We start from the raw sequence: 25,021 nt of genomic DNA on the forward strand, positions 1-25,021 counted from the left end.
TTAATTTCATAATGTCTGTGCACAAAATCATCAGTTCTTGGGAAAGGGCAGGGATGCAGTGAGATGGATTTCCACAGAGGTGATTTTATGTCTACAAATAACTGTATAGAAAATTTCTTATATTGATGGTAATCTTTATGAGGCCAGTTCAACACTGGTTTATAACTGCTACTGCAGAAAATAAAAGTCAGGCTGAAGCACTTTACAAAATCAGTCACTGGATGCTATTACTGTGATTTGTAATTCATATTTCACTGCTGGTCATGAGGCTCATAGCACKGACGTGTTCTATTTGTAAATTTAATTTACGCTTCACCTATCTACTCATAATCTTGATTAGGTCACGGTAAAATGGCTAAAATAACTCTGGTATCAGCTATGCAGTCCGAACGATTCCCCCGAACTSAGCCACCGGCAGGACGGCCCTGGTGGGGAACCGTGCCTCCAGGGGTTCTCGCCTGGCTGCCTCCAGTGAGATGGACTGGTTTCTTTTACAAGTTTGAAAAAAAACCTCAGRGGGTCTGAGGCAGTTACTCCACCTTCTGCACTTCAGCGTCAACCAGCTGAGCCACCAAGTTTTCTCAACGAAGTGAGAAAGTCCGAGGAAAASAGCAGATTTTCTTAACCCTTGTGCAACTCCAGGATCTTCTTTCTTAATGGAGCCGAAACGCAGGCCACTCATCTTTGGAGGAACAGCAGGGAATTTGGTTTTCCACTGCTGGGATCAGTGGAGTTGACACTGATGACATCTTTCCCACGTTAACAAGAGCAAAGAGCTTCCAAGGACTATCTCTCAGTCTTGTTCTGTCTTTTGGATGACACACAAGGAGTGCTGCTCTTCCCTCATTCACCATGTAGTAAACATTTCCAGGGCTTCCCTGGGACCCTGGGACTGTGTGTGACCAAGTTCCTTCACATACTACTGAGCCACTGTTCTGAGCTGGAAAAACTACCATTTTCGGATATGCGAGCATGTATGAATTTATTTAAAGTTTCACTTAGAAAGTGCACAGTGTTCTGGATGAGCATATATTACTGGATGACATCAGAAGGTATCTAAATAACCATATAAACCTAACATTTTTAGATATGAGGAAAATATTTTTAAATAGATGATTTTATGTCAGTGGCATTTAATATATTTTTGCCTGAGCTCTTCAGAAGCCAATATTCCAAACTAAACCTCAATTCTATTACAACACTCAGAATACTCAGTAAGAATACTCAGAAAAATCTGTTTTTTTTCTAACTGATTTTAAATTGCAGAGTAAGTAATATTATGAGCTGTTTCAAATTTCTCCTTTTTTCTCATACCAGTAACAAGACTATCTTCATAGGCACTGAGAATTACAGTAAAGTAACATAAAAATTACAAGGGTAATGACCCCCCAATAATTCTTCACTTGATTGCTAGTTCATAATTCTGAYATGATTTCTGTAGTGATCAAACAGGGCGCCACATTTTCATAAATGAAATGTTTCAAATAACGTAATTTGATTTCTTACCCCTCTTTCCAGAAGCATATCACGGAAATGAGTAATGCGTTCTTCTAGAGGAAGCATAATCTGATGTGCTGATGTTTTCATATTTTTCTCCTCCGCATCATCCTTCCTCTGGTCAGCAATTTGGCAATCTTCTGTTCTTTAACAAGGAAAGATAGAAAATAGTTCAGTAATTGTAAACTTGGGAGTGCATTTTTAACCCTCTACCTTCGCTGGAAAACTCTGCGGCAACGTAGGATTTCGTCGGACGCCCTCAGCGGACGCAAAGTTTTGCGGGTCCTGACAGCTGACTAGCTCCCCAAATCCGCAGCTAGATATTCAGCTGGCGTTCTCCCGAGGGCCCTTCCCAGGGAGCCACGACAGCTCTTCATGGGGCAGTGCGCCACAGCTCCATGATCAAAGAGCGTAACTCAACACTGAAATACTACCCTAGGTTTCAAGCTATAGAAAAGTGACAGTTATAYATTATGTTTGTCAAGGAGTGAAGATTTTAAAGGAGTCACTGAAGAAACGGATCTTGTTATTTTTATTTTCTCTGCTTCTGTGCCCCCAAACTTTTTGACTTCAAAGAACCAAGCAAACCCAGGTCTGGAATTCAAATTTCTGATTTGAGTCTCCCCTATTGTTTCTTAATACTTTGAGCAACAAAYGGATTCAAGCTTTACTGAAGTTAAACAAAAAATCAGAGACCAAGAATCTGAAAATCATTACAATGTTCAATCAGGACAATGATAGCAAGGCACTTTGATTTTTAACATCCTACAATGAATGACTGCATTTTTAGCAATGCAATTTTCARTAATACTAAATAATTCTTCAGTTCAAATTTTCAACATGAAAACACTTTTCTACTTCCAGGGTGTTCTATGATATAAAAGTCAAAATTTGGTTCTGAGAAAGTGAATTACATCAGTATGTAATATGAATCCAACATATCGCTATATCGCGTCTGTCTGTGAATAATTACATTACTCTTAAATTTATCTAAAATTATATYATTAGTGATTTGAAAGATATCAAATTGTTATTCTTCACAGAACGATAGTGACTTTTTAATTGTATTAGCAGTTTTTATTCTGTAATATGATCCATGGAACATCCAATTCAGTTTTTAGTGGGCACAAAAAGCTTTCTCAAGCTGAAACTGAGGAAATATAGAACACTATTCCACCATTTAATCATCAGGACAGACCTTCTTTAGCATGGCTAATTGAAAATGATGCTGCAAATCATATAGACTTTTTTCTCTTGCCAAGAATTACAATAAAATMTAAAATATTCTTTAGTCAAATAATACAATAATCTATATCCAAAAGACTACAACAAAGTCTCTGACTTCACAGTCAAAATGACAAACACACAGAACCTGCTCTTAGTCTTCTRTTCTCACAATTTTGGAAGCCTACAGATCTCAAAACAGATAGGACAGTAATGCTGTAACAATGTTCATAACAATAATGTAATATTGCTTTTAAAATCCACACATGCAAGTATCCAGTGACAGGACAAGAGGCAATGAGGACAAATTAAAATGCAGGAAATTCCATCTGAACGTAAGAAAAATCTTTTTTACTCTGAAGGTGGTCAAGCACTGGAACACGTTGCCCAGAGAAGTTGTGGATTCTCCATCCTTGGAGATATTCAGTGACTGGACATGGTCCTGGGCAACCTGCTCCAGCTGTCCCTGCTGAGCAGGRCTTGGACCAGACCACCTCCAGAGGTCCACATCAACCTCACCTCTTCTGTGATCTGCGAAGAAAATCCAGAAAACCTGAGTTTTCCTGAAGATTTGTTTCTTTCGTATTTAGCACTATTACAGCATTGCTTAGATAAGAATTTGACTTAAATATTTTAAAATAGTCTAGTTATATCTCAGTGAAACAATAGAAGAATGTAGAGGTTCATGGATTTATTTCCATGGATTTATATTTCCTTTAGTTAGGAAATACAGTCTAAATGCTTTTTAAAATATATTAATGTCGGATTACAGCTAACAGTTTATGGCAATAGTTAGACCCCAYTGATTTCAATAAAAAAAGTATCTATCTCACAGTATCTGATTCTTCCTTCATAATAACATATATCCATGGAAATGCTAGAGAGGTCATAAGAATTATCCAGTAAGATAAAAGTAGCAGTATAAGAGAGAACAGATTTACGTTAAAAACATCCATTTTGAAAATACAGATTTTTTTGTGTTTACCGCTTAAAATACCCCCAAATACATAGCTACGCAAACTTATGTTACTGCCAATTGTTTTCATTTTGAACCATCATCTCATGCAGAGCCAGCTCTTGTGAACAGCTGACCCCCGCTGCAGTTACCCGGCCAGAGGTTAAGGAGGATGACATGTCTCCAAGGTGCTCCTTAAGAAGAGAACTGTTTATTTCATTTTTGCTTTGCTGTTTTGGCAGTGGCAAGGGGGCACTTAACTTCAATGGCGTTAAAGCTTTCATCCAATGACTTTCACATAAATATATATCCTTACAGTTCAATCTTTTCATCAATTTCAGTGTAAATAACAGTTATTCACAAAAAATGGATGATGGCTATGGAAAATAAATATTTTAGAGAATCATGCAGTTTGATGAACAGTGGATATCTTATGAATGGCTCTYGTAATTTATCCATAAGAAAGAAAATACATTTTTTCTCCTTCCAYTGATTTGTAGAAGACTGTAGCTTCGCAACATTACATATGGATAAGTAAATTTTATAACTTACTTATTTCTTTTAGTTTTGATGCTAAGATCATCATTTTCATCTCCTGGACATGAACTTACACTTTTATCTGCTAAAAGAAAATAAATAAAATCAGAGTGATTAGATCTGAACTACAGAAATGGGAATATAAACTCCTCCACTTAACCTTTCACTTCCTGATCTTTGGTACCTGCTCAAGTGTTTAATGTTTTCCAATGAGTGTTTTAAAAATAACATATATTTCATCAGATTCTCAGAAATGCTTTCATTAATATTTATGTGATAGTAACAAAAACAACTATGTTCCTTCCGAAAAATTTCTCATTTGTGATAGGGTTTTACGAAATCATTTTACAGTTTCACCTGATACTCCCTCTTCCCTTCCCTTAAAAATGTAACTAGMAAGATGTCATCACAAAAGCATTTCAGCCCTAAAAGCCTGCACAATTYGATAATCTAATTCACATTAGAATTTCCTTCTTTCCCTATTTCTCCTTCTTACGTAAGTGCATGAAATGCAATAGTTACATGGAAATAGCTACATGGATCGGAAGAACCTCCACATCCCCAGTGCCTYCCCACTCATACTTCTGCCTGGATACTCTTCCACATTGGACTTTGAAGTGGTGTGGTTATTCAGAATGAACGTGAAGTATATAGAACAGATATTTACTCCCGGAATTTTAATTTTTTTCTTTTTTTTCCCCAACTCTACAAAGTACAGATTTCAGCAAAATTCAGGCAGTTTGCTAGAGTTCATGTCCATTCACTGCTTTGTTTGTATTGGGCACTTTTCAGTAGGATCAGACATTAGCTAGGGAAAATGAAAGTCAACTTGTATTTGGTTGGTTTTGGAATATCAGAGAAACTAAACCTAAGCCTTTTGTATTAGATTGGTAATAAAGACATGTCTYGCTATATAAGAAACTTCATATGAAAAGATAAAGAAAAAATAATTCAAAAATAAACATAAAATTGAACTTAGGTTATGGAGATAAAAATGGATGGTTTAGCTGCTTGGAATAACTCGATATAGTGAAATCTGATTCCACTGAAGTCAATTAAAACTCTCCTAGACTTCAGTTAGATTAGGATTTCACCTTTAAGGGATTTGCTAGAAAAAAATATTTAATACAAATACAGAATAGTAATTATTTTTAAGTCAACAACTAATTTCAAGTTCTTATTTGTGTGGGTCCAATCTTCAGAATACTGAAGTTAATACAGTTTGGCCAGTTATTTCAAATGGGACAGAATTTTGTTCTTGGCTCATTTTGTTTCCCTATTTTAGGGAAATTACTTGTACATTAGTATGCTTTCAGCAAATGTTAACTTTTATCTATATTAAGTAYATGAACCTTTCTTGCTAAATTCTTCTTTGGGAAGCTCAATTAAAAACRCAAAGAAATAAGAAAAACAATTTGTAGATTTAGATGGTGGAATATAATTCAATACACATATTATAAAGCTATTAATCAGGAGTTAAACAACCTGTAGAGGTAGCAATGATCTTAACTTCAATACATTTTGATGATGGTAGTATGAAAATAAAAGAGCACTGATGTTGTTTTAAAGAGAACAGAATTTAAAGATGACTCTAGGTTCAGTGATGATTGAGCAAGCACAGTCCTTATTTCTACAAAATCTACTCTGATATTAGTATTTATTTCCTTCTGCTGATACATGACCTATCTGAAGTTTTTCTTCTGAAAAATGACAGCCTACTTGCAGGAGAGRTACTAAATCCTTCTTGCTTTACTGACATGAGTGACTACTATGGGAATTCTGTCTTGAATGGAACAAAATTAGAATTAGTACCATCACTTAAAATTTCAGTGCAATGGAAAACTTAGTAAAACATGGCAAATGATATCTATACTCTCACTTAGGAAACTATTGAACCATATTGTACCACTGGGCCTCATGCAAGATTATATACTGACTGCRAAAAGGAAGAGAGGCAACTGAGCACAAAGTCTAATAACTGATTTAAAGCTTGAGGAAGAGTATTACTTGACAGTAATCTTGCCATGAAATCACGAAGCTGAGCAGTAGCCCAGTCTGACTGTCTGCCAAGCTTAATTCTAATTAATTTAATCATTCAACTAATTCCAGTCATGTAATGAATTCCAGTTTACTTTCCAGAACCAAAAGAAAACACCACTCTTCAGCAGTAGACTTAAAGTATTGTCAATCCATCGGCAACACACAGAAATTTGATTCACGATTTTGTAAAGAAACTCAGCATGCACGTATCACATCTAAGACTAGGAGTCGACCTATCCTATTTATATCGGCTATTAGCCWTTATCTAACATCCTATCTATATTTATATTTTTATTTGAATACTAAGGAATCCAAAATATTTGTGGGAACAGAGTAGACCAAATCTTGACTTTCAGTATGGCTCAGGATCAAACAAATCATTATGGAGTTCTGTGTATTTAAAACACCAATTTTCTTTTATTTAAGAGGAGGGGGGAAACTCTTCCTCAGYCTAAACATTCAGTCAAATCATTTTTTTAAAAAAGAAGTCACCATTTCGTCTACTGCATTTATGTACTCTAACGACCTGCACAGTCTGATGACTTTGACTGCACAAATCCCAGTGGGCATACACTCGAGCACCACAGGAGCTGAGAGGAATAGGAGTACATGAAAATGCCTTTATCCTCTGCAGTAAGAACAATTTCACAAAATCTTTGAGAAGAGAAAAGGATATTATGGTCAGTGTATGATCCCCACTAAGATAACAGAGGTGTAACAACAATCAGTGAAAAGAAAATACAACGGTAATCAAAAAATGTTGCACTATTCTACYACAAAGCTCTAGCTTGGTAAAATGGATGACAAGATTATGCAAGTCTGGGAAACACTGCTTCTGCCTTGGCCCTACGTTCTGTTCATGGTGGAGCTATTTGTTCGGACAGTCTGGGTGTTTCCAGGGAACTGAGGTGGGTATGATGCTGTCGAAGCCACTGGAACTGCACTGGCAAAGAGCTGGTTTCGGAGAGGAAGGGACAAGGTCCCGTGTCCCCCAGCTGGGGCGCGCACTGAACTCCACCACATGTTCCTTACGGAGGYAGAATAATTGGCAAATGAATAATTTTTCATTTATGCCTAAATTATAAAACCACTTGATCTTTCAGTGGAGTGATGCACAGATAAACTGTGACACTCCATGAATAATTATGCTTGGTCACTTTTATTTTGTGCCTTTGATTTAAAGCTTCTAATTAAAACTCCACAGCAGCAACAAAACTAAATAAATTTGGCAACCATTGTTGCAAACACACAGCTCATGTCTTTTATTTATATATCCAAAATTATAATGTAAGAGCAATGGTAACAATTAATTCCTTTGACCTCATCAGCTAATATTCACTAATTATAACTTCATTTTCTCATATACTGAGCAGTCACAAGCCCCAGAGATAATAAAGAAGATGAAGACTATTAGCGACAATGAAAGCCATGGTCATAAAGAGCCTGGTGCATGAATCAAGTCTTAATAACACATATACATAATAGACTATAAAGGATGGAACCCAGAGCAAAAAATAAATTTTGGAAATGACACGTATCAGCACTGGCTTTAGATCCTCCTCATTAATTAATGATAGACCATGAATAATGACCCTCAGTCTTATCTTTGGTTATCATGCCCTCCAGCCAGTAACTAATCAATCTTTCAATACATCCTGCAACATAAAACTTATGCTACGCTTTACTCCTGAAGAATTAACTTCAGCAGATATGCTTTAGAATTATTGGATATTTATGAAAACTTGCTCAAGCCATATAAAAAAACCCTATGATATTGTTTCAAGCCTCTTACAATTTAAATTTATATTGAAAAATGTAATGATATTATATGTTGGTAAGGAATACATAAATAGAAAACCACTCTCTGTAGCATTTCTTCTTAAACTTCTAATAATGATAACATAAATCCTGATTATTACTTACTTGTATCACCTGTAAGCACAGTCTTTCAAACCCACAAATGCATACCCACAACCTTTATCTTGCAGTAGTTACTTTGAAGCTGTGCCTCCATATCAAAGCCTACATTATGGCCCTAATAGCATGAGCACAGAAGACAGGTCACTTCATGAAACTTGCAGACTTATCTTATTTTCAGTTAAAAAATATTACACTTCTAAATAATGATGAAGGTCACATCTTATCTCCCACTCCATATTTCTAGATCTTGCCACTAAAGAACAGGTATCAGCTGAAGCAGGTTTTCCAGTGAAACTACCATTGAGTAAAATACTTGGGTGTGGTGGAAGTAAGAATTCCCCGGCATAAACAGCTCATTCAAACAAACAAGGTTTTGCAATGGCTGGCACAGTTTTGGGTGACTTCCCGCAACRGCAGATCTTGCTGATACTGCTCCTGCAGGAACGCCAACGGAGGGAGCTGCGAAAGAGAAGTGTCCACACTGAACGGAGCAGTCCCAGTAACGTAGCAAAAGGGGTAAACATCAACTGGTGAAACAAAATCTTTGGAGAGAAACACAGTGGAACAAGCTATGGAGCCACCACTGCTCTGGCAAGCTCAGGCCAACATGCAAGGGCAACCTTTGGGATGGTCACTAAAGAATAAAGCTGGGGCTGAACTACAAAATGACAGAGAGTAAACTGAAAGGAGAGCATGGCATGGGGAGCATGGTAGGGTGGGTACAATGGAAGAGGGTGTGTGTAGGGGGAAAATCAGGCTGSAAAAACTGTCTCAGCAAATTGGCCTGTCTAGTGGAGGACCAGAGGGCAAACCTCAGATCAGTAAGAAGCCATGGCCTTTCTTTTAAACTACATTTTGAACCACTTAATATGTATTCCTRTAGATCAGCAGGTTATTTTTTAGTCAGAGCCAAGCATATCCCTTCAGGAATCCATAGGGTTTAGAAGGTGAGTGGCAAAGCTATGTCTGGAGTGAAGCATCAATGTTTCTATCAAACCTTTTAGCAGTCATTTGAGATYTACTATTGGGATTTTTTCTCCCTCTACAATTTGGCTGAATAATCATTAACTACAGAGCATCTCCTTTTTCAGAATAGTCAATAGGACATTTGGACGAAGAAAACTACGCTAATGCATTCCTAATATACATCTTGGAAATATAAGTGTAGTAAGACATAAAGACAGTGTCTTCCAAGATGTATTTCATACATCAAAGACTCATCCAAAATAAGAAGCCATCTATTTCTTCATTTGAAAYAATGAATGTCCTCAATCCTCAAATTTAGCATGTCAGTGAAACAARTATTTAGTAATGATCATCAATTTTAACACAATGCTTTACACAAAATCTCAACAAAAGCCATTCTAATTATGGTTACCAAATTTTCACTGAATGCATTTAGCGATCAAGTTTCATTTAACATCTGAGTTTAAATAAATGCAAATAATCACAGCATTAGTTACTTGCTGAAGTTTCCAGTTTGCGTTTATGAGGTGGGTCTTCAATGATTCTATTTATATCGCCGCGATTCTTTAGATCCACTGGTTTCTCCCATACAGACAGCTGCATTGTAGGGTTGAAGAAGAAGACTCTGTCATCTCCAGTCCAGACTATACACCTATTTCAATTGATAAATTACGCTTAGGGAATACCAAATACACTTATGAACAAGAAATTAACTCATGGCTAGCTTATTATATCCTAGTCTACAGTGCATAGGTGAGACTCATTTCAAACTGACAACCTGCAGAAGTCTAGCCTGTTCAAGTTATCTTGAGTACAGTAACTCTTTCCATATCAACAAAATGCCATAGAAATGGTATAAACACTCCATGAGAGCAGTAGGTCCAATATTCTATCATAGTAGGAAAGAAGTAAGACAGGAGGAAAACAGGGATGTTCATAGCAAAAGAAGACATACGAAAATATACTTCACATTTTGAGGACATTAACTGTGCAAGTAGAAAGCCACAGAAGTCCTGATAGCTGCTAAAGAAAACAAGCATTATATATGCAGTCTGACTCACACACACACAAACAAAATGGGAAGATGTTAGTCTCTCTGAAACATAGATACCTGGAAGAAACAAATCTTATTACTGTTAAGATCTCCAGTGCTTAATTGTTACTGACACAGTAGGGAACAGAATTGTTTAAAAAGAAGTCTGGTCTGGGTAAAAAACTGCAAGCAGGAAAATTGCTACATCACTACAAAGTATTTTTACATGATACTTTGAAATTTTCTGTATGCTACTGGTAAGACATCACCACTGATCTTGCCCATACATATAAYAAAAATATATTACCTTTTTAAGAAATGTACCTTTGTACAATTACAGACAGCAGCAAGAAGTTCCATCTAAGAAATGTCTTATTGAATCTGAAGATCTGAGAAACTATGTTCAGTAAAGTTAAAACATTCACAAGATGAATCCTGAATTTCGTGACATGGACATGACAAATATTTTAATCACTTCCACATTATCTTAATATACAAATGTTTTGGATCAAGAAATAGCCTCACAAAAGAGAGGCGCCGCTCGCTGCCGAGGCAATGAGCAGCTGCAATTAGCACATCTGCCAACGCACCTCCATGCTACGGGCTCCCCTGCTCTGTCCCAGACCCTGATTATCAGGTCACAAACTGCAACTGTGCCATTAGCCACAAGTCTCCACTGCATAAAATACCACGACAGCCTTTTACAGGAACATTTTAGAACAAAGACTCCACAATACCATAAATATCACAATCATGCCAGAAGCGGGGGGGAAAAAGCTTCACATTTAGGTGAAGAGGYCAGATTTAGCTGATTAATTTAAAGGGGTTATATTTATCCTCTTATTATTAAATATTCGTCTTACGATCAGGATATAGGTCAATCACAGAAGTAAATGCCTGCTTTGAAATGTCCCTTACTGTAATGTATTTTATTGACAAATAAGCATACTGGAATTTGAATCACKAGGGGAAATACCTGCAGATGATGGTAAACTTGAAACCAGCATGTTGTTTAGGATCGACGAAGTTATCACACACAGACAGGACTATCTAAGCTATTACTTGACAGAGATTCTAATCAGTATTTACAGAAACTTGTGTTTTGTCCCTGCTTATATCCTGATGCGCTTACTGCTTCTCTGACCACTCAAATAGGTGTTGATGTTGCTCATTAATCACTGAACACCWCCAGGTCCTGCTTGCCATTACTCAGGTTAGAAACTCTGGGGTCCCCTGTGATGCCTCTTCTTTTTTCTGCAACCAATGCAATTTGACATTTGATTAAAAATTAGTGTCCTTTTCCCAGTGTAACATCTCACCTGTCCCTCTTTGGTAAAATAACAGTTTCAATTATCCAAAGGGGGAGCATGGTATTTTGTCACAGAGCATAAATTGGAAATGGAGATACTGTTATGCTTGTTTTTCCATTTAGGAAATTATAACTTAAGTATGAGTAAGATTAGGARTAAGACTATGATAAGATGATAATATTAACATATTTTATTTATTTCATAAGGTAAATAAGTTTTGGTAATATACTTGAATTTTTTTCTGCTATTACCAATTACAGTCTAGCTGATTATGGTAGGTCCTCTGCCTTCCTTTTTTTTTTTTTATTTTTTTGATTTATATATTAACTTGATGTTTGGAAGCACTGATGAGATGTGAAGACCTTAAACCACTGATCTTTTTGAGTTGGACATTACTGTCCTAGTCTCCTCGATAAGCAATTTCCTCTGAGTCTCAGCAATATACAATGGCTATTTCAATGCCTTTAGTATTACCAGAGAAACATGGACGTGTGAGAAAGAAAGGAGAGAAAGGACGTCCAGGTGCACAGGGTTTGGGCRAGCAGTCAATGCCTACGGAAGGTACAAAAATGGATGAAGATAAGGTAAGTGCAGGTGATTTCATCCATTACACCAGCACCCACTGCTGCCTGTCTATGTAGAACTCTACTCTCTTCTGGCTCTCTCCCTTTTCTACCAGCTTTTTCTTCTTGCTCTTTCTCCCTCTGCATGTCCACAGGTTTCTGAAATCACCTCCCRTCCTCCCTCTACTCCAGATCCTACAAACACTTTGTGAACTTCCCCTTGCCACTGAGGCTAACCGATGTATGCAGCTCATAAAGCCAGGCATGCCTGACAGCCTTTGCATTAGTGCTGACAGCATTACGGAATGGCAGCACAGCAGTTACGACTCCTTCCACTTCCTTCACACGGTGATTCCCATTCAGTCTGGAAATCTCTAACCATCTCCTCCAACCTTCTCCATCTCTAAGATGTCTCTCTGGTACCCTAACTGCCACCCAGTATCCTAGAAGCTGACAACAGTAGAATGAGAAACACTTCTTAAGTATTCACTATGTGTTTTATCAAATACACTCAACAGCTGTCTATTCTAGACACTGTTCTCTATTCTCAAATTAAACTCTTCTGTTACAAAAGTGGTCAGCCTTAGCAGTGGAAATAATGGTAATTAATTCACAGAAAACATAGATAGATAGGGTATTTTATGTAAATGGTCAGCATCCCACAAGTTTAAATATATCCTAAAACATACGACTTGTTACTTTTGAAAAAAATATTATTTTAGTGAGATCAGCATCTACCAAATAGGCCCATCCTACTTTTTTGAATAAGGAGTGGAGGATCAAATCTGGAATTATCTGAATTCCATTGCCTTTTGCACTATGTGCTGAATGTCCTGCAAGGCTAAGAGGGGCTGGCAGCACATTAACAACTGGAAACTCACCTTTTAATTTGTTTTAAGTGGTACAACCTCCAGCCCCACTCAGATTTCCTGCTTCTGCTCCAGAATGACATCCCAGCATATGCTTGGTGATGTCACATCAACCATGGATCCCGCAGAAGCATGGAGCCAACCTATAGGTGGAGAGTGGTTGAAGTACATTCAGGATTTTGTTGAATTTGTGTCACACATCTAATTTTATAAAACTTTCCTATTCAAAAAATTGTAAATTATGACTGACGCACCCATATTCTGCACTCGATTATGAGTCATGGTGCAGATCAGACTTGGTCACATCAGAAGGGGACAAGTGTCAGTATGAGGGCTATGAAATTTTCYTCTGGTCCAAGAGCACCAGATTTTGACGCCTTTTCTAGCACACTGAGTACTGACTTGGTCATTAAGCAGTCCTCTTGAAACTATCAGGAGACTCTGAAAGTATGGTTACGCCTTGAAGATAAAAGCATCACCAGTTTGGATGCGAGAGTGGTGCACTTTCGAATAATGCACTGAATGCCCACTCACCATTCAGCATATACTGCTAAAGAAGATGGAATGCCGTGAGTTTCCGTTGCGGGTTACCAAACGATTATGTCTCTTTTGAATAAGGATCACCGAAGCTATAAACTGCTTATGACACTCCTGGATTCAAACATTTCCTGTTTACTATTTCATATCAACAAACAAAGGTCAGGAAGAGAAATGATTAATGCAAATCACAAGTTTATGATGTCTAACTTAGGTATGACATCAGACTGGGTTTACAATGCTAGTTTGCAAAAAATGGCACTGTGTAATAATAGTAAATAATGACCAGTATTTACAGAGTCTTTTAACCAAAGGTTCCACAGATTTCAGTAACTGACTATAAATTGATTATTTTGTCCAGCATAAAATGCGTACAGGTAAAGAAGACAAACATCCATCTAATGAGCCATTCTAGACAGAAGGTGAAGACAGGTTTTTTTTTTCATTTCAAAATCACATCCGCATTTTAGTTACACAGCACGTAATTTTTGAATGGGAACCTGGTCAGGAAACTTGGGTCATGGGACACAACCTGTTTTCACAGATATAACCTAAAATCAGTACCAGTCTTGCAAGACAACAGGAGTTTTCCACTGCCAATGAAAATAATTACGAGATGAAGAGGATCTGGCCCTAAGAGGCAGAACCATTTCTCAGAGATCTTACATTTTCTCTTTGATCCATCAGCACTTTCCAAGCTGAACCCTCAATGTGTGAGGTCTGATAAGATCTGAGCCCTAAAGAACCAAGCYGAACATTAACACAACACTACTTTACAGAACGCAAGCAGAGATATACAGCAACAAAATTAGAAAGAAAAATAATCAGTTACATTCTGCAGGAATTGATTTCTGGCTTTCAGTAGCACACTCCACTTACCCTATAAATCTTGGGGAGCTGGCTCATACTGGGTTTGCTGCTATGTCCTCTCATTTTCGTTAAGTATATCATTAATGATGAAAAGCTGCAGTGGAAACTTGCAAAGGAATTCAGCATTGCTACTTAACAACCAGCGCAGCATGTTTTCCCCACATAACAGGCCACTAATGCACGTTTGGCTAGAGCAATGATACTGATGAACGATTTTTATTAGGTCTGCTTGCACTTGCTTACCATGGTGATCCTGGCACTGGGGTGGATGCCACAGGCTTGTTGCCATTTGCTGTGCTGTCATCCTCACTTAACAGTTTTAAAGAATGATCCTTTAAAGACAGATAGAGATTAGTCAACAAATAAAGCTGATWCATAAGGATGTTATTGTCATACAAATCATTCCCTTTAACTTGAAGTGGATTACCCAAATTGCCATTATTCCCCTAGTGGTTATACAAACAAGTAGCTGCCTTGAGAACACTGGATAAACTAGAAATAATAAAAATGTTGTCCCATTTCAAATAACACAAATGAAAAACCAGTAGAYGTGCTCTTGTACCTGCCAATAGCTCGCTTAGGCTATTTTGATGTGTAATTCTGTATATTGCAACGTAAGTAGGACAGGTATCTTATCAGAAATAAAAGGTGTGGAATGAAAGACTAAGCTCATAACAAGGCCGAGACCTGGAACCAAATGGAGAGCTGTGACTGCTGAGCGCAATAAGGGACCACTCAAGGTCAAAGCAACAGCACACACACACAGGAGCAGTGGGGAAACAGCAAGGAAAAGGGGTGCTGATGACCCAAGTTGGCAAGAAAACACTCTTATAAACGTTAGTACTTTAAGTAGTATGTGACTGAAGGAAACGGTTTGCATGGACAGAACTGGAGCAGTGACAATCCCGGGAATACAGAGTACTCTGCAAAGGTTAGTAGTATCTCTGTGATCACTAGCTGTTTAGTTGTCCACATTCTTTATGGTACTTTGCAAAGCCGTAAGGCTGGCAAAAGCAGTTCTCTTTGGCTATGGCCAACCGTATCATCCACTTGAAACTATGCAGAGGCGTGACGTGCGGGGATCTGACCACACTTCTGCTGCTATCAAAGAAACTTGTGATACGGTTCTGGCCGTTATTCAGAAAGCTGGTCTCTACAGATGGTTTAACAGATAATATGGCATAGCTGAACAGCTGCTTGCATGATTTCTCCAGAAAAAACAGGCAGTAAGTGTTTTAATGGTTAAAGAACAGCTATTTATTGTAGTAGCTCACAGAAACTAATTGAGAGGGGGCAGTGTAGGAAAGGAAGGCAGTGATAGCTCAGTAGAATATCAAAGCTTGAGAAGCACATACATAATTAAAAAATAATAAAATATGTATACTGAGGTCTTCCTCCTGAAAGTACTTTACAACTTACAGCACTAAGGATTGTGCCCAAGTATCAGTGCAGCTGTAAATGTGGGGAATACCTGCAGAGTTTGAGAGTAGACAGAGAAGTTTCGGTTGCAGAAAGCATAAAGATGACAACATGATAGGAAATGTTACAAATGAAAATAAATTGAATAGTGGCTCAGTCTACACTTCCTCTTCTTGTAGTACAAAGCTCCTAATGTAAAAGGCATGTGGGCAGAACAGCGTGGGGGAACAGAACATGCCTGTTGGAAGGTGCAGGGTAGTAGCTTCGAGCACCTTCATTGCTGACACCAACATACTCAGATAGAGGTATTCCTCTTTTAGCTTTAGCCATTTTGATGATGCCTCTATGAGTTGTACAGAAAGCAAATTACTTCCATTTATTTCACAGAAGCTAAGACTATGATTTAGGTCCTTTTCCTTCATATAATACTAATAATCTATTTTTTAAAAAAAGCTAATAGAGTTGCAAACATATAAGATTATGCATGTGTAAGGTACACAAAATATTGCTTTTCATTTACATTCACCTGTCAGTTTTATTAAAGAACCCCTTGACTGATCCTTTAAAGAAGTGCTATACACAACATTCGTTAAGCAGTGCACAGCATTTTAAATTAGTAACATCAAAAGGAAGGAGCCATGAAGGAATTCCTCCTTGTACATGGGGAGATGTGTTTAGGCACCTAGAATTTTAAGCTCTACAGGGACTCAGCAGTTGCAGTCTTGGAAATACTATTTTTCTAGACATTTACACTGACACCACAGAACTGGGCTCAGCCATAATACTGATATATCTCCCCAATAAAAGGTTATAAAGSAAAGAGGGAGATAGTGGAAGAAAAATGCATCCCCCACAATTGATAAGACTCTTCCAAGGAACTGAAMATTAACCTGGTGAGGAGAGCTTTAAGCTAGGAGTGATGGGGGTGGGAAGTGATAAGCACTATTAAGTGAGGAAGTCTTAGACCAGGTTGGTAAGCAGAGGGTGCCAGGTGATGTGGACAAGAGAAACTTTGAGAATCACAAAACAGGCTTGAAAGGTACCTATGTGAAGCATATACACAAAAATAAGGAAGTGCCAAGAGGACAATACGATGGGAGAAGATCTTGTATTTCTCATAAGAAATCAGCATGAGTGAATGCCCATCTGAAGTGCCTGTATGGGAAGGCGTGCAGCATGGGGAWCAAACAGGAGGAGCTGGTGGTCTATGTGCAGTTGCAGGACTATGATCTCCTTGGGCTGATAGAGATGTGGTGGGATAGCTCACAAGACTGCTGTGGATGAGTAGAGTTTCTTTAGGAGGGAGAGGCCTGGCAAATGAGGAGAGGGAGCTGCCCTTCATGGGAGCAAGCAGCAAGAATCCACAGAGCTGTGCTCTAGGACAGATGATAAGTCTGATGAGTGCTTATGGGTTAGGATTTCCAGGTAGACCAGCATGGGCAATGTTGTGGTTGATGTCTGCTATAGACTGCCTKATCAGGAAAAAAAAGTAGATGAGGCCTTCTTCAGGTGACTGGAAGAGGCCTCCGGTTCACAGGTTCTGGTTCTCATGAGGGAACTTAACCTGCTATCTGTTGGAAGAGCACTACAGCAGGGCACAAGTAGTCCAGGGGGCTTCTGGAATACACTGATGACAACTTCCTCACACAGGTGATTAAGGTGCCAACAAGAGCGGATGATCTGCTGGACCTCATACTTACAATCAAAGAACTGGTCAGGGATATGAAAGTCAGGAGTAGTCTTGGCTGCAGTGACCATGAGATGGTGGAGTTCAGGATCCTGAGAGAAGGGAACAAGGCAAAAAGCAGGAACACAACTCTGCATTTCAGAAGAGCAGACTTTGCCCTGTTGAGGAATTTGCTTGGAAGAATCCTGTGGAAGATAGTCCTGGAGAGAATAGGGGTCCAGGAGAGCTGGTTTTCTTCAAGGATCACCTCCTCAAAGCTCAAGAATGGTCCACTCTGGCATGCAGGAAATCAAGCAAAGGCAGCAAGAAGCCTGCATGGATCAACAGCTAGCTCCTGACTAACCTCAGACTTCGAAAGGAAGCATACAAGAGTGGAACCATGGTCAGATGGCCCAGGAAGAACAGAGACACCTTTTCTAAGCACCCAGGCACAGGGTTAAGAAAGCCAAAGCTTACTGAGAGTTGAATCTGATGAAGCACATGAAAGGCACCAAGAAGAGCTTCTACTGGCATATTAGCAGCAAAAGGGAGGCTAGGGAAAATATAGGCCTGCTGCTGAATGGGGCAGGGGACCTGGTGAGAAAGATTGAGGAAGAGGCTAAGATACTCAGTGCCTTCTTTGTCTTGGTCTTTACTGGCAAGACTGGCCTTCATGAATCCCAGGTCTCTGAAAAGAGTGGGAAAGTCTGCAGCAAGGAAGACACCCTCTGTGGAGGAGAATCAGGTTAGAGAACACTGAAACAAACTGAATATCACAAGTCCATGGGCCTGATGAGATGCACCCACAAGTGCTGAGGGAGCTGGCCAATGTCACTGTCAGACCACTCTCAATTATCTCTGACAGGTCATGGTGATCAGGAGAGGTTGCTGAGGACAGGAAGAAAGCAAATGTCACCCCTACCTTCAAGAAGGGCAAGAAGGAGGATCGGGGGAACTACAGTCAACCTCACCTTGATCCCTGTGAAAGTGAYAGAGCAAATAATTCTGGAAACCATTTCCAAACACGTTAAGGAYAAGAAAGTGGCTGGGAGTAGCACGCATGGATTTATGAAGGAGAAATCCTGCCTGACCAATGGGGTAGCCTTYTATGATGAAGTGACTGGCTCAGTGGATGACGGAAGAGCAGTGGATGTTGTTTATCTTGATTTTAACAAGGTTTGCAATGCTGTTGCCAATAACATTCTCACAGACAAACTGAGGAAATCCRAGCTACATAAAATGGATAGTGAGGTGGATCAAACACTGGCTGAACTGTCAGGCTTAGAGGGTTGTGATCRGAGGTCCAGCTGGAGGTCAGTTGCTAGTGGTGTCCTCTGTTGATACTGGGGTCTATACTGTTCAACATCATTCATTACCTGGATGATGGGGCAGAGTGCATGCTCAGCAAGTTTGCAGACAAGACAAAACTGSGAGGAGTGCCTGGTACARCAGATGGGTGTGCTGCTGTTCAGGGGGACCTCGACAGGCTGGAGAGGTGGGCAGACAGCAACCTCATGAAGTTCAACGAAGGCGAGTGCAAAGTCCTACCCCTGGGAAGGAATTGCCCCAGCCATCGGGGCAGGCTGGGGATTGGCCACCTGGAGAGCAGCTTGGCAGAGAAGGACCCAGCGGTCCTGGTGGATGGTGGACACCAAAGTGAACATGAGGCAGCGGTGCACCCTCCTGGCAAAGGCAGCCAGTGGCCTCCTGGGCTGCATTAGGCAGAGAGTTGCCAGCAGGTCGGGAGAGGTGATCCTGCCTCTCTGCTCAGCACTGGTGAAGCCACACCTGGTGTGCTGGGTCCAGTGCTGGGCTCCCCAGTATGAGAGAGACACAGACTGACTGAAGCGAGTCCAGGGAAGGGCCACAGAGCTGACTGTGGGCATCTCTCACACAAGGAGAAGCTGAGAGCGCCGTGACTGTTCAGCCTGGAGAAGAGRAGGCTCAGGGGGATCATATCAACGACCTGATTGGGGTGGGGTGGCAGGGTAAAGAAGGCAGCCAGATTCTTTTCCATGGTATCCAGCGACAAGACAAGAGGAGGCAATGGGAACAAATTAAAATACAGCTAAACGTAAGCAAAAGCTGTAGATGATGTACAAGATGATCTCAAGGGGTCTCTGTCAAACCCAACTATTCTGTGAAAATCACAAAATCTGTTTTTTTCATTTTAACTTCTAGTACATGAATTTTGTCTCAGATTGTGTCACATCTCCACATTTGCAAACAAACATACACATTCACACAATAGCATCAAGAATCACTGATTAACTATGCAAGCTATTACTCTCACAGCTGGGGAGGGGGAGAACACCAGACATGAATGTCTTTTCTCGAGGTAGTATGATGCTACAATGACAGAGCTTATATAAAGTACCAAGATAGATTAAATAGACAGCTCAAGATAGATTAAATAGATAGCTCTTTAAAATCAACTGCATGGAACCATCCTATATTGACAGCAAAGCTCTAGATCAAAGAACAGTCCTTTATTCTCWTTCTAATTTGTGCAGTGCAATATTTTAAAAAGACTTTCTTTTAAAAGAAGAAAAAATAAATCTGTAACAGACCTTATCATCACCACTCTCCACTGGCTTACTTTTTCTGTCAGTATGTAAAATCAAGGTTGGTGGGCAGGAGGATCTACTTGATTCTTTGCCATTATCTGTGAGGGCAAAACATTTCTTTTAAATATACAACAAATACATTCCTAACACCACCGAGTTATCTCATTATCTAATACAGAACCTCTAGTAGAGAATAAAACAGGTGGTGCTCCAAAATGCTTCATTATTTAAAACTGAATACTGCGGCTTTTAGCAGGAGATCTTCTGCAAGAGTATACTACCTTAAGAATTTTATTGGGGAAAACTAAGTCAGTAGGCACTGTTTTTTTTATTTTCTGAAAGCAAAGAAGACTAAAGTCTCACTAATATTGCTATCTCAGGGATAGAACAGACAGTCAGTAGTGCTGGGAAGTACACGAAATACTATAAGCATTTAGTAACCAGACCGACGGGAGTTTTGCACTCTGTGCATACAGATTTGATGACAATTTCATGACTCAACCCAGTTCACACCAAGCCTGTTTCTATAGGCCAGTGAGAGACAGAGCTCCACGTGAATCCATCTCCCCTGCGCTCAGTCGTGTCGTTCACATATGCACATAKGTATGTGACATACATATGTGTGACAAGGACTGTATTGCTTTTCTAGATATCACACATTATTTTACTGTGACACATCCAAATACTTTAGAGTGAGATTTTTATTGTACTGAGTTTTTTCTCCTGCTTTCTCTGAAATCAAAGCAGAAACTTTCTTTTTATGGAAACATGAATATATCTCATGGAAATTATCAATTACTTGAAGCTCCTAGTAGCACTCTTCAAATCTTCGGAAATTCATTTTCCCCTTAGTTTTTCAAATCATCACCTCATCACTAGATTGAAAGTGAGAACACTTATGGAGGGGAGGAAACACTTAAGGTAACTTAACAGAATTGATGTAATAAAATCGAAACAGATTCAGTGAGTCTGATAAAACATGTTTCCTTAAAAAATGGTTCATAATTAGGCAGTCTCAAAATGCATGTGTTATTTCTCCTTTTAACACGGTATAAACTCACTGCTTACASTTGCACTGCAAATGTTAATGGGTGAGAACAGCAGCATCTTTCACACTTAGTATCAGGCTGTACCTTCGTGGGATGGAAAGATGATCAAACGGAGACTGCAACTCTATCTTTTCTTAGTGTACRACTTTTTTTGACATTTATGCCACATCAGTTCGTATCTGCTTATCCAACCATTAGCTGGCCCTCAGCTAGCGCTGCATACATTTGCAGCAGCTTTAAACTAGTGGAGCTCAACTGCCCTTAACGGAGGATGTGGGATTCACAGCAGTGAGAACATCTGGAATTAATATCTTACGTACAGCCCTATGAAAACAGGCTCCGTGTGTGCTGCGCCGAACAGTAAGCACTCTCTCCGCGAATGTCGTTAATGRCTAGAGGACACTGCCCAGAGAACTCGGAAACTGTTTCCCTTTGAAGCTGGAAGATACTTTTATGCTCTGAGTTAACTTGCATGGAAATAGTGGATGGGCTTTTAATTGCATTTTAATTGGAAACAGTTGCAAGAACAAGTTCCTCTCCTTTATAAAATAACAGTTGTCTCTATCTTAAAAATAGGTGTATACCCTTAACTCAAACTAAATCACATTGCTAAATAACAAGTGTTTCCGCAGAAGTGTTTCCACTGGCTACAAAATTTGTGTGTCTGGATAACAGGCAACAAGTAACAGAATGGAAAGAGGATGCAAGTAGCAGACACAGATTTAGCAGTCAGAAAAGTATTTCTCTGACTGAGAAATCAAAAAAGATTTTATTTTCTGTAGCATCTCTGGGGTTTTGAACAAAGATATCCCATCCCACCTGTGAGGAGCAGGAACATCATATGTTCTTAGTAAGATAACTGATTAAAATAAAAAAGCATAGTTCATAGTTCTCTTCCACTTGCTCTTCCTAACTAAATTGCCTTTTCTCRAGTGAAACAGAATAACAATTTATTTTACCCTACACACAGTAATGGGTTAGTGGAGAATATGTATGGCCTGTGATAAGCAAACGATTGGACTACACGATCTAGTGGTTCCTGTTAGCCTAAAAGCGTACAAGACTGTGAGCAGGGTCCCACATCACGACGTTTAGAATTCCACCGTAAACTTCTACAAAATTTTAGGCACAGTTAAACAACAGATGATGATGATRTTTCAACTCATTCACGAAACAAATTCCAAGAGTTATACATAACRATAATCAAGCACTACCCTGCGTACATACCTGCAGGGCTCCAGCCCTTACGAAAAGCAGCTCAAAACACTCTGGAATCACTGCCGTAACTATCCCCACACTGGAATGATGCCCAGCAGACGTAGCGCTGGCTTTGCAAGGAAACCTCCGTTCTACACCACCCCACCGCACTCGCACTGCAAASCCCAAGCAGCGGCGTAACACATCTCTTCACGAGCTCCAGGTACCACATTGCAGTGCAAACGGGAGGTTATACTTCCCACTTCAGAGTGCTCTGATGAGGACAAACCGCAACATATTGATCTCACCTTTTAACCAGCTCAACTTAAGAGACAGGGAGAATTTTCTGTCTGCCAAATAGTCTAAAACTTTGTTAGTAGCTTAAAAAAGACTATTTGAAAGCGTTGCTTTTCTAGTAATGTATATTATATAGTAGATTCACACGTAAGAATACTATTCAATTAATTTGAAAATTGCACAGATTACCGATGCATAGATACATACATGTAACATGAACTGCACTGATGAAAACGTTAGTGCCTGTCAAGAATTTTACTCTGCTTCACCAACGAATATATCATAATAAAAGTTAGAATATGTCACTTTTCTCAGAAGATGACTTACTCAACTTTTTTGAGTAATGAAAAAGATTTACTAACCTTATCAATTTATTTCCACATTAAAGTAGCTAGGAAGACGGAGTAGATAATACTTATCAAAAGCATCTCTAAATTTAGCTTTCTTCACTAGACATTTGTTACTAGAGAATCAAAGCATTACTTGATAAATTCATTTTTGATTAAACACTGTAAAGCTACATCTCACTTCAGTCTGACTCTAAGTGTTCAAACCTATTTTTTCTCCTAATGCACTTCTAGAAAAGGTGACATAAATCATAGCCAGAACAGCTGGAAAGATCAGAGGAATCAAAGGAGTAATACAGTGATTCTGCTGGGAATTTCTAAATGATTAAGACGGAAGTAAGGGTATGCACTTAGTTGTGCATTTTTGTGCCAAAGAACACCTGAAAGAGGGCAAGAAGAAACTGCCATGCTGGGAGTTCATTCTTAAGCCAAGAAAATAATCAGGATCCTGCTGTCAAATAAGAAATACTATGTTTTTTAGTTTAACTCAGAGTAAAACTATAGTCTACACTAAGGCACTGCAATATTGTTTGTGTTGGAAAATGGTACCAGAAGCGAAGATAAAAATCCCATCAAAAAGCTCCTTATAAGGAAAACAAAGAAACAAAAAAGACATTTGGGAACCTAAGATGTTTCTCTCACTCAACTCTCTTGGCAAAGGTCAGCACCGCAATAGGAGGACCTAGCTTAGACGTACCTCTGCTATACGTGTATATTCTAAAGCTCTAAAACGCGGCAGAAGGAAGAACAGGAGCAGTTTCTTAACTGTTTCACACAGGTATTTTGGCTTGCTTGTTTCTCTTCTCATGGCATGCTCCAAGTCCACCGCTGAGACGCTTCTTTGCGCCGAACTGTAGGCGCGATGCGTTACTTACCAACACCCACATCTCCGGCGTGGCTTTCAAACCAAAATGCTATTAGTGCGCCTGGCGGAAATGTGCTTGCAGAGGATGAAAGAAACCTTGAGACGCCTCCCTTTGTAGTAAATGTTCCTTTACAAGTCATTGATTTTGCAGCAATTTAAAGGCATGTGAATCAGCCTGAACACCCTAGGTTTCATATGGCGGTTTAGATGCGCGTAATTGGCTCTGGTGCTCTGCTTATTGTACCATAGCTGGAAGTCTTTAAGGATAACGCTGCGGAATGGCGTGATAYGTCTCAGTATTTCTTGCTTTCGACTCTTCAGGTCCTGCCATGAAATAATCCCTGAAGCAGTAATTCTGGAAGGGAAATTACTTTGTGATGAAACAGTCACAGACAAATTACTGTTTAGATAAGCCAAATCCCCTGATCCTGTAACTATGACAAGAAGCATCCAAACACGGAAGAACACTTTCAATGAAAGATGCTTAACGGATGGGAGAGTCATCTTCTAACAGGGAAATCACGGTAACTCCCTGCCAACTCTGCCTCTTCCTAGATACTTCCCTAATCCTACGGAAAGGCTGTTTTAATTCCTTTATAGTCTAATTATGTGTTCATTTAAAAAATAGCCAGGATGTTTCATTCTTTTATATGTATAGGTATATACACGTGAGAAACAAGAAATGTAGTAGATATGTTTATGTGGCTAGCATTACTTCTAAATTAATAGCTATATATATAAATATATATTAATTAAATATAATAATAAATACATATTAATGTTAATTGCTAGATTTAAAAAAACCCCTATGGTGTGTGTGAAATTTCACCACAAATGACACCGAAGAACTGAAATAGGTGAGGTGAGCTAAGATACACTGAAGGCGGAGGCAGTTCAGCTGCGATGCAAAGGAAGGCACAACACAGGACACAACCGCTCTTCCCACGGCTGTTTTCACCCTCCTCAATAGCCGAAGATTGGCTTAAACTGTGAAGCACTACTAAGTCTGAGATTCTTTACCTACATCATAATTTTTGTCCCTATTCGAACATACTCTGGGCTGCTACTGCCTGAGGCAACCTCTCTTCTTCTCCCCTTTGCAAACTCCCTCACGTTATCCCAACGGGAAAGTCGCAGCCTCGGGGAGTGACGTAGCTGTGGTGGCATACGCTAGGAACAGATAGCATCAGTGCAGAAGACCTTGGTGAAGCATCGTAGCACACAGGTCATTAAGCATTGCCACGCAAACAAGACTCCCATAAAATTTTGGACAGTGAGCACATTTAAAATAAG

At 39.3% G+C, this 25,021-nt stretch overlaps 1 protein-coding gene across 1 annotated transcript in view; it reads right to left on the reverse strand.

The window, feature by feature from the left end:
* Positions 1 to 25,021, reverse strand: part of TCERG1L (transcription elongation regulator 1 like) — a 147,999-nt gene that overhangs the window by 11,601 nt on the left and 111,377 nt on the right. Inside the window, exons 8-12 of the mRNA XM_085299795.1 lie at positions 19,977 to 20,071; positions 14,565 to 14,653; positions 9,637 to 9,791; positions 4,229 to 4,298; positions 1,507 to 1,642 (exon numbers count right to left, since the gene is read on the reverse strand). Coding sequence (XP_085155921.1) covers positions 1,507 to 1,642; positions 4,229 to 4,298; positions 9,637 to 9,791; positions 14,565 to 14,653; positions 19,977 to 20,071 — 545 coding nt within the window. The remainder of the gene's footprint in view (positions 1 to 1,506; positions 1,643 to 4,228; positions 4,299 to 9,636; positions 9,792 to 14,564; positions 14,654 to 19,976; positions 20,072 to 25,021) is intronic.

Source organism: Rhea americana, unplaced genomic scaffold (assembly GCF_003343005.1).
Source record: "Rhea americana isolate MKP2758 unplaced genomic scaffold, rheAme1 scaffold_154, whole genome shotgun sequence".
Lineage (NCBI taxonomy): Eukaryota > Metazoa > Chordata > Aves > Rheiformes > Rheidae > Rhea > Rhea americana.